General features: G+C 31.2%; 1 protein-coding gene across 7 annotated transcripts in view; it reads left to right on the plus strand.

Annotated features, from left to right (window-relative positions):
* LOC111036085 (protein artichoke-like) overlaps positions 1–11617 on the plus strand; it is a 37649-nt gene extending 26032 nt beyond the window's left edge. The window contains exons 1-11 of one of the 7 annotated variants that reach the window (XM_022317987.1): positions 1232–1413; positions 1483–1576; positions 2992–4411; positions 4848–4971; positions 5100–5296; positions 5355–5491; positions 5580–6171; positions 6258–6411; positions 6634–6837; positions 6918–7769; positions 9160–11617. In XM_022317987.1, the coding sequence (XP_022173679.1) occupies positions 3101–4411; positions 4848–4971; positions 5100–5296; positions 5355–5491; positions 5580–6171; positions 6258–6411; positions 6634–6837; positions 6918–7769; positions 9160–9971 (4383 nt within the window). In that variant the 5' untranslated portion in view covers positions 1232–1413; positions 1483–1576; positions 2992–3100 and the 3' untranslated portion in view covers positions 9972–11617. Of the gene's footprint in view, positions 1–1231; positions 1577–1599; positions 1637–2991; positions 4412–4847; positions 4972–5099; positions 5297–5354; positions 5492–5579; positions 6172–6257; positions 6412–6633; positions 6838–6917; positions 7770–9145 lie in introns of those variants that run through there. The other 6 variants (XM_022317985.1, XM_022317986.1, XM_022317984.1 and 3 more) reach the window with 6 other exon arrangements.

The raw sequence follows: 11617 nt of genomic DNA on the forward strand, positions 1-11617 counted from the left end.
AATGTAGGTTAAAGAAAATAGAAAATAAATTATATAGATATATCGCATAAGTAATTTCAAAAGAAGCTAATTACATCACCATAATAAATTACTATTATTGTCGTTCATAATTAAATACATATAGGTACAACTATTATCATAATTTAATTATTTATCTAAAGGATAACATAGTATTTTGAATTTAAAATATCTAACTAAGTATAGATGGATTGTAGACAATAGTCTTAGATATTGGAAATTGCGAAATAATTTACTAAAAAGCTTTATGCTCAGAATAATCATTGTTTGCACATCGATTAAGTTGCATTTTACATATTTTAAATTTTACCAGGGAAATCAACAATTATTTCTAGTGTTAAAATCTCATCAATTATACTCTTCTCGTCATATATTCAGAACTGAGAATATTTAATCATTCCTTATTAAATTTTAAATATTTTTATTATTGCGTTATTATATCAAATATATTGCAATGATAAATAAATTCTTTAATGCACAGGCCAATGTGTATCAATAAAATATGCTTAAGATAATGTTAAAATAAATGTTTGGTAGGTCTCAGGTATTGGTTTGATAATGTATTGTGCAAAGTATTAATAATTCAATTATTTTTCAATTGTAAACTATCTATCTTCTAAAATAGATTAATGCGTACCTTTATGAATATATTGTCATAGATGTTATGTTATAATTGTATTCTTAAAATGTTCTAGTACCTAATAAGTAATAAGTAATAGGTATATTTTATTGTCTATATATGTACCTAATATTATGTATATAATATATATGGGTATTGCATAGTATTAAGTCTGAGAGTTAAATTTTAAAGCCTAGTAATAAATATTTCCCAATGGGAAAATTCATTATTTATTATTTAAAAGCGATGAGCTTAGTGTATATTTATTTTATCATTATCCATTATTGATAGGTAGGTAGGTATTTACTATATACCTACCATTAACTAAATACCTATACTGCGCCATGTGTATTACTAGCATTACTCTGGCATTGAGCTATAATAAATTAGGCAACATCAGATAAACAAAATGGAGTACCTATATTCAATGAAAAAAGGAATGTAAATTCATTTTTTTAAAGACTTTTTCACACTTCTCCCACACGTGGTTGTAGCAAAACTAATCTTCGGCATACTATTATTTGCACGTATAGGTACCTACTGACGTCGTAGTTTTTAGAAACGTTTTTACAATCTATTATACTGTATTAGCCTCACTGTATATCTATACCTATCTATAAGTGGGTATATTTTTTTCCTTGTGATTGTCTTGACACGCCATTATTTTATTACCCACACAATAGGTAGACGTAATAAGATAGATTTCATCGTCTGCCAGTAAGAATATATTTTTCACGATTATGTTGTTATAAATAAGACGTGTACCATATTCACAAGTAAATCGACTTTCAATTTATTTATGCCTAACATTTATAAATTATAACACTATTTATACTTTTATCTAGAGTTTTTCTTTCTATTTGAATGAGCTGAGAATTTGATGAATACCTAGTTTTAGTTCGTATGTAGGAACATACGTAACTTAATTATTAAACATAGGTATTAACGATAATGATATATTATGAATATTTAATTATATTAATGGAATATTATACAAATGTAAGTAATAAGAATGAGATTCAAATATATTCAGTTTCACAACACCTTAAATTAGGTATCTATTTACGTACTAATTAAAATTATTATTTAATATTTATACACCGTTTAGTATAAATTATGAATAACTGTAAATACTTAATAGTTCGAGATTATTTTTATCTACTTACTTGTCAAAATGTATAATATTAATATCATTACAATAAATTATTGTACCAAATGTTAAGATTTTAGTTTTAGATATAGGTACATCCCCCCCCCTCCAATGTAATCAATTTATAAATGTGTAAGTACGGGTGAAAATACAAACTTTGATCAATAGAAAAAAAGGTACACATTATTGAATAGTTTAACCACTTTATATAAATTATAGATACTAGATAGTTATATTTTCCCTATCCGTATAAATATAATGATACTCTCTGGTAAATAGAATATCAACGACCCTTTTTTCTGTTATTGTAGGTACATATAATTGAATAGGTTATTTATATAATACACTAAACAAACTAATATTAATAAATTAAAATGAATGATTTATTCAAATAATAAAAAATATATTATATTTTCTACGTACCTGCTAGATAAAAAAAATCAAGAAAAAGATACCTACCAAAATAGGTTTACTAATTAGGAACTACTTAATATAAAAGTTTTCAAATAGGTAGGTAATATAACATCTGAAAGGCAATAATTATGCATTAATTCCTATTTGTACATTTTAAAATGTTTATATTTTACACGATTTTATAAGTTATTTTACTACCAATAACTAATAATACATTTTTTTTATTTTTGATAATTTTAAAATAATTTTTCACAAAAAAAAATGGTCTTGAGTGCCTTGAATTTTGATCAAACGCTTATTAAAAATATTATATCTGTTTAAAAAGTATAATTTACTATAGATTTATAAGATAAAAAGATTAAAACTAATTCGTGAAATTAAAAATATTTGCAATATAATGCACCATTGTTCTTTATTTTGCACTTTAAAATATACTATACAGTATACAATATTAAATCAAATCTAGTGCAATATAAATAAATTATTGTCTTATGTTGTTATATAATTTGGAATTCAAATTATATCATACATGGTTAATAATTATACTACTATAGTGAAAGGAAACTTAATTTCTCCAGAAGATATGCATTAAGTGTGATAGTGTGAACAACACTTTTATAAAATCCTCTCTCTTTTATCTTAATATAAATGTAAGAAATAAATAATCATTAGAGAAAAAATATTATTTTCCCACTTAAGTTTATCCACATACTTGTAGTTGGTTATTTTAATTTAAGCATTTTTTTTTCACTAGTCATGAATAATTACTTGAAATTTTATATAATTTCAGGTGTAGTCATGGAGATTCTAAGACCATATTAGATGAGTTGAAGCAGCTAGCGTCATCCGTAACTGATCCAATTGACGAACTAATATTGGAGAATAACGCTATTTCGTCAATGCCTGCCAATGCTTTTTCAACTTTAAAAATTATACGATTAATGTTACGTGAAAATGGAATTCAAAAAGTTGCATCTAACTGGTTGTCTGATCAAGAAACTAGCATACTAGAATTGTTCATTGTAGAAGCAGAGCTTAGAAGTTTTCCAGAGGAAAGTTTAATGGTGTTACCTAGACTAGAAGCGCTATCGCTTATTGCAGGATCATTAACGAGACTACCAATAATATCTGGCCTAGCTAGATTGAGGTATGTTCAAATCGAAGCATCTTCACTGATAAACATGGGGACAGGAAATTTTTTGGGGTTACCATTTCTAGAGCAGTTGCATATCACTGGTTCTCCGAAAATGCAAAAATTGGACGTAGGCACAATACAGGATTTGCCTCGACTATTTTTGTTAAATTTCACTGATTGCGGAATCACGTGGATGCACCCTAGAGCTTTCGCTCGCTTGCCATCACTTGTTGAACTATCATTGGTCGGCAACAAGTTAGCTGATGCGTCTAATATCGGAGGAGCAATTAGAGACTTGACCTCATTGACTACAATCAGGCTAGATAGAAATGAATTAGAATTCATTAATGAAGCCACATTTGTAGATATACCGTCATTACGTCACGTTTACCTCTCCACGAATAAGATAAGTGACATACGCAGGGGTGCGTTTCATCGAATGCCCAATCTGAAGTCAATCGATATAAGCAAAAATCAAGTACGTCACATTCATCCGGAGTCATTCACTGCTGTCCGTGATAACAACCTTGAAGAATTATGGTTATCTGAAAATTCTATAGACAACGCGATGACAATAAGACTAATTTTAGACATGTTTCCTAAACTTCGTTTTTTGGATGTCAGCAGAAATCAGTTACAGGACATCATTTATGGATCTGTACAGGGACATTCAAGACTAGAAATGTTGTATTTGGAACATAATAAACTACAAAGGGTTGGCAGAGAAACATTCACCGCTATGCCAATGTTGAGAGAATTGAGATTGTCCAATAATTCACTGTCCAATTATCTAGCAATTCCTTTATGGAATTTACCCATGTTAAAAGGGCTTGATATATCGTTTAATAAATTTGACAAACTAGAGCGACGTATGCTAGCTACATTACCATCATTAAGACGATTTGATATTAGTAACAATATTGTTTCATCGTTGGATCCGACCACTTTTATCGATACTCCAAATTTAGAACACATCAATATATCTCATAACAACATAGATTCCATAAACTCTCTAACACTATCACATTTATACCATTTGTATGAATTCGACGCCAGTTACAATAAACTTAACCAAGTATGTATTTTATTTTTATTAAATATTAGTTTAGAAAATACAAATTTAATGATTATGTAAATTTAGTTTCCTCTACTGAAGAAACTAACATGATACTGTTAATATTCTACTATTCTGATTAAATTTATCTCGTCACAAGTTTAAACAAATATTTCTCTCAATACTTGTGTTGATTCTTAACCACAGACGTAGTAATACATGTTGTTTTACTAAACAGTCTAAGAACCCCAGCACTCAGCAGTAAAATGTACACATTTATAAAATTATTTGTATTATATCTGTATTTAAACGTATAGAGATAGAAAATAAAAAAATATATGAAAATGTAATAAACACACAATTTTTTCATAAAAAAATAGCAATTTTATTATAAAATATTTTTCTAATTCTTATTGCCATGAATATATTCAAAATGAAAAATAAATATAATTTTCAGTTTGTTGGTGGTATGCCAAGAGCCATCGAATACTTATACTTGTCTCATAACAAAATAATGAGCTTGCCAAGTGATAGCTCAACAGATTTACATCTACCGGCCTTGAAGCTTCTTGATGTTTCAGGTAATGTATTAAATCATTTGTTTATTATAGGTTAGGGTTTTAATTAACTGATTTTATCATAGGTTTTGATACTAAAATAGTGTGTTATATTTTAAACAATTGATTATAAATCGAATTTATTTGTTTAGATAATGGAATTCATAGAGTACCATCAAATTCGTTGACTGCTTTAAATTTATTGCGTTGGCTCTATTTGGGTGGCAATTCAATGCAACAGCTGGATAATGGAGCATTCAGTGGGTTAAACCAATTAGAAATTCTGACATTAAATGACAATAAATTACTAAGTATACATCCAAATACTTTTAAGGAGTTGCCTCTTCTTGTGAGTTTAAATAAATACGATTTAACACAAAACATACCTAATTTATATTGTTTTTTAGAACGAATTAAATTTGAAAGGTAACAGATTAGAGATTTTAGAACCTTCTTTGTTGGCTAATAATGAAAAATTGAAAAAACTGGATGTAAGTCATAATAGACTAACTGAAATTCATGAATCATATTTTTCTGTAAATAAGTAAGTTAAAAATAAAACTATTCAACTATTTGAGCATTATTTTTAAATAATTATTTATTAATGCATATTAATTTGTGTATTTATCTAGGGAACTCGAGGAACTATCTATTTCTCATAATTCTTTGTCGGAGTTTCCGTCATCATTAGCAGCGAATCCAAAATTAAAAATTCTAGATTTAAGAAATAATGAAATTAAACAAATGAAAAGTGGAATGGTCTCATCAATGCCATACTTGAAAGAGTTGTACTTATCAGAAAACAACTTAAACATATTAAATGAAGGGGCCTTCCAACATCTACCAAATTTGACTATTTTAGAAATGGAAGGAAATAATCTTAATACATTACCTTCGTATGGCATTCAAAGCTTGCCAAATCTTATGGTTGTAAAAATGGCTAGAAACAAATTGGTTTCCTTACCAAGTGCAGCTATGGTGAATCTACCAATGTTACAAATTGTCGAGCTCCAACAAAACCAACTCAATGAGATAGCTAGTGATGCATTTGTTGGTATACCAAATTTAATTATGATGAACTTGAGCCACAACTATTTGAATGGGATGGAAAAATCCGGTTTAAATAATCTAAGAAACTTGGAAGTCCTTGATTTAAGCCATAACAAGTTAAAACAAATAACTACTAGAAGCATACAAAATATGCACTCATTAATCATGTTAAAAGTAAGCTATATAAAATATTCATATAATAATTATTGTTGTAAAATATGTTTATGAAAATATTATACTGACATTTTTTAATTTTCTAGCTTGATAACAACAGATTGTGTAATATTGTGGGAAGCCCATTTGAAGGAATGAGCCGCTTAAGAGTATTAAGCTTAAGGGACAATAAGATGACTTCACTCTCAGAATCCACGTTTAACAGCATCAAACCTACAATATCCCGTTTGGATGTCGATGGTAAATTTTATTTTTTATACATATTATATAATTGATTTTACTGCAGTTATATATTTATATAATAATTGTTCTATAATACTTATATTGTTCATATACAAAAACAAATACAAATAATGCTATAGTTTTTGAAACAACAATATGAATTTATTAATAAATTAATATTATAAGCTGGCCGAATAAAATGTTAATTTTATTTGATAATTCTATATTATGTATACATAGGTAATCCAGTACACTGTGCTTGTAACATGAAGTGGTTGCAATCATGGCTGAGAACAACAGCAGACAGTTTTGGGCCAAGGTGCACCGACGGTACTTTGCTTAGAGAAATGCCCTTTACATCCAAACACTGCGACGAAAAAGAATCAAACAGTATAGAGGAAAACATTCCAGGCTGTGAAATTGAATCTGTTCCTGTTAGTAATGGTAAGAGTAGCAAACAAAACGTGTCATCAATTGCAAATTTACAAACATGGGTTATAACTAATATTTAAATATTATTTTAGCAAACACAGTGACATCAAATAAGGTTACAACGTGGACAAACAGCGAAGAATCAGATAAAAATAAACCACTTCCAGAAGAAACTGATTATTTTTACGATGACGTTGTCGATCTAAATGATAAAACTGAACTTCAAAGAGGTTTTTCAACTGAGAAAACATTGTCGACAATATCTCCTGCAATTTTATCACACTACGTACCTGGCGATACACCAACATTGTATGCCAGTTCTCGGCCTAATACTTCTTCTTCTTTCACCGATGACCACTCGGTGCAGAGCAATGCCGGTGGGACTGCGTACACGTTTTTCGGCGTACCAATACCACCACTGAATTTGAATAATATATGGGGCCAAGCCAAAGGCACAGGTAAAAGACTCAAGGACGGCAGACGAAATTCATTGCCAAAAAGGACATCAACAGTAGACCAAGATAGTTTTACACCAATATCACCTGGCACTGGTGGTTACCGACCAATGATGACTACTCCTGATAATAATTTCTTCGGAGAAGATGTGGAAAACGAAGATGACGTAGAAAATATTTACAGAAACAATAATGTATCCAATAAAATAACAGGTTCTGGCAGTCCACCTCGGTATCAACTCAGTAGTACCACAGAATCACCATTCCGTTATGATAGATTTTCCAGCAGTGACTTAAGTTATTCTAAGTTCATAAACATCACGACTCGTGATTCCTTATTCGAGTCAGCCACTATAAATTCGATCATTAGACCAACTGCCAAACCAAGTATAACCAACAACCAACAACAAACGTTGGCGTCAGCTACCACCTTACAAAGCGATGATTCGGCTAACCAATCTGAAATTTCACTTGTTCAGCTGTCAACAGGTAACAACATGTAGTACAAGTTTTAATATATAATTGTAATGACATTATTGTGTACCTATAAGTCTGTGTTATGCCCATGACGGGGGAGGGGGTTAATCATCTTGCATCGAACCGAAGAATGTAATTTTATATTTACCCCAAAGGTTTAATATAAAATGTTTCACCTTAATATTATGTTCGTCTACACGTAGAACGAAAAAAAAAAAGCTTCAAGGGAGGAAGTATTAAGGGGTCCAACTCAAAAACGACCCTAAACTTCACGAGAACTTTTATTTGTATGTTAGAGTTTAGAACACAAAAAACGCAGACTATTTCCAAAAGAAAACGCATAAGAACACAACTATTATTAAGAGCGTATATAATCGGTCACAGCTATCTGTGTATATATTATATCGAAAATGATATATTCATTCTATAAATACGATCAAAATTTTAATTTTTATGAGTATTTAGAGATAGGATCAACATAAAATGTTTCGTGAATAATTTCCATGTTTATATAAGATATAAATAAAATTGCAGATTTAGTTTTAATTTTCAAATACTAAAATCATGTATATTTTTAATAAAACATTTTATATGGATATAAAAGGCCAATCAGTATCATAAGTTAACATCTGTGCACCAGTGGCGTCTTCACAGAGGAGGGGTGAGGGGGTCATATCCTCCCTTTGTCTGATTTTGTCACCTAAAATACATGATAAATAAATAAAAATATGTTTACCGCTGTATAACGTGGTTTGTGATCCAGCGCACACCATTACTCTAATATAGATTATTTTTTACGAGAATAACAAAATTATTTTTGTTTATGTTATAAAATAAATGAATATTATGAAGATTTACCTACTTACAAATTCGGCAACAGTTGTGACAAAAGTAAACTTTACCCTCCCAAATAATTTACCCGAGTATCAATAATGTTCATACTGAAGTTAAATAAAATATTTGAGTTATCAAGTAGCTTTAAACTTGACAGTTTGTCCAAATAGTCCAGAATCTATCGCTAAAAGCAACTCTGTGGGGAGACCAGACTTCATTATACAATTTAAATGCGGTTTTTCCAACAATAGTAAATAAAAATTGAGATTAAGAGTATACATTTAGATGGACAGATTACGTTTGAAAAACCAGTACTATATTATATTAATCAGCAGATAGTGAAACTGAGACTAAACTGACTTTTGCGACTTACTTCACAGGTAGTGTAAACATGTATCATATATATTTTAAAGCAGCACACTTTATAGAATTTTTTATTTTCATCGCAATCGTTTTATTCTCAATACATATCTCCCCCGTTACCTATCCCACAGCAGATTAAGTTAGGCGTGCCCTTGTGACAATTACTTTTTAATGTACCTACACCCGTAAAGTTGTGTGTTCGCAGTGGGACCAGCGACGACGAGCTCGGCGACCCAACAACAGCGCCAATTTTCTGCCGTCACGCAGCCGGCCACCGCAGCAGCGTCGACGACGGCGCCCGGTACGACCGGAGCGGCCTCCGAAGCGGTCAACGTGTCCACGCCGTCGTCTCTGACGGGTTTCTTAGCACCCGGTGGTCAGCTGCCAGTGCACAAAGATGAAACCAGTGGTCAGGTGTTGGTGCACAAAGATGGAACCAGTGGTCAGGTTCCGGTGCACAAAGATGGGACTGGTGGCCAGGTTCCGGCGTCGCACAAAGACGGTGGCGGCGTAGTAGTAACCGGCAAGCCGTCCATCATGAAAGTGACGTTGAGCCCGCCCGGTCAACAGGGCCAGCCGCAGCAACAGCAACCGCTACAACAGCAACAGCTACAGCAACCACAACAACAGCCCCAGCACCAGAGGCCCCATACAGCAGTGGCAGAAGACCCTAAGTACCCGAAGAGTGGCACCAACAACCATCAGCAGGCGTACCAACTGCCACCGCCTACCAGGTCAACGGACGCGTTCCAGTCGACGCCGTTCAAGACGAGTTCCGCGAGCGACTGGTACTATGCCAACTACAACAAGACAAACGTGGAACCGTTCGTCAGCAAGACGTCGTCCAAGGCATCCCGCACTGGACACCCACCTACTGTTTCAGCCTCTGCAGCAATTGCTGCGACTGCCCTGGCGGCCGTTTCCGGTTTCGGACGATCACCCGCAACACTTGTAATACCATACTGTACACTGATCTATATTTTATATTATCATTACTATAATAACTATTATTATTAATTATCTTTCACGAATTACAGTATATAACTTATACCTATACATTTATAATTTACTTATAATATAATATATAAATATTGTGTAAATTTAGATTACGTATTGTTACATACGGGCGAACCTCTGAACATATTATGTAATTAGTGTTATATCAACATATAGCCTATAGTGTATACATTATACGATAATTGTACTACTTGATTTGTTTTCATACTTCGTATTCTCGTAGATTCAGTTACTGAAGGGGCTGCGTCCCTCCTAGAATTTTTGAAAAATTTAAAAATGCCTCCAGTGTTCTGTAAACGCGTTAGAAGCAATCATCGAGTATTAAAATTATCATTTTTACGAGGGTTGTTTCAAAACTTTAAAATGTCATCGATCCACACATCATCAGCAAACTAATGCGAGGGGTATCCTATAATTGGAATAGTAATCCCATTTTACATCCCTCTACATAATAAATTATCAGCCCCTAAAAGGAAATCCTGTCCACCCCACTGATTGTAATACATCATAATGTAACTATTAAGTAAAATATTGGAATATCGAATGTACCTATGAAGAGGAAGCCACATCCACATGTTTTGTCTTTGTCTTACAAACGTACAACATGGCACATTTCACGTAAACAATAATTAATTTTACTCTGTTATTTTAAAATTAGAGTGAATGATATGACCCATGATACAATTTAAAGGGCAGACTATTATCGAGGGCATTCCGGAGGATAATGTTGATATTATATTTTTTAAGTAACTAATGATAATTTTAAAATTTACAAAAACCAAAAAGTACAGTTTCAAAAAGATCATAGCTTCTTTCAAAATATCAATGAAAGTCTCCGAGATTCCCTAGATAATAATCTTACTTTTAAATTTTATAACTGGTAAATATTCACTGTAATTTTAGAATTTAAGAAGTATAATGTATTATTGTGATCATAAAATTTACCATGTTGTACGTGTGTAAGACGGAGACAACACACCTGGTTGTGGCGTCTTCTTAAATATATTACATAATTAGGTAAGTAGCTAGTAGCATTGATTATAGCCAATGGTAGTTGTAGAGATATTATACCCATATGACTAAAAATCAGTACTTATTAATATGTTATATTATAATAATCGATCAAATTTTATTTCACATCCGCGTGGGAATAACTATTTTACGCTTTACTGTAGTTATCGTGTTATGTTGTATCGTATAGCCTTAAATTATAATAAGTAGAAAATTAATTGATTTTCGTCGTTTTTTTTTGTAACAAATCCTATGAATACTAGAAAACAAATCATTTATGCGTACCTAGGTAATAATTCTGATCCTAATCACGCCAAGATGTTATTATAGCATACTGTATAGATTTAAAATTAACGATTTTTGGAGCATATTATATTATATTATTATAAACATATTTTTGTACACATCAAAATAAATGGTAACTACTTTTAAAATATATACTTTATATTAGTCTTATTATATTAGTCTTTCATTTAATATGCCTATACCAGATATTACCTCTGTTACAGTTGTAAGTTATAATGTATCTCGTGTATACCGATGTTAGTGTAAGTATATGTGTAATGTAGTATACCGTATACCTATATGCACCATTGTATCATAAAAATATTATATTTGATGGTTTACAAAATAAA

The sequence above is a fragment of the Myzus persicae genome, unplaced genomic scaffold (genome assembly GCF_001856785.1).
Source record: "Myzus persicae strain clone G006 unplaced genomic scaffold, MPER_G0061.0, whole genome shotgun sequence".
In the NCBI taxonomy this organism is placed as follows: domain Eukaryota; kingdom Metazoa; phylum Arthropoda; class Insecta; order Hemiptera; family Aphididae; genus Myzus; species Myzus persicae.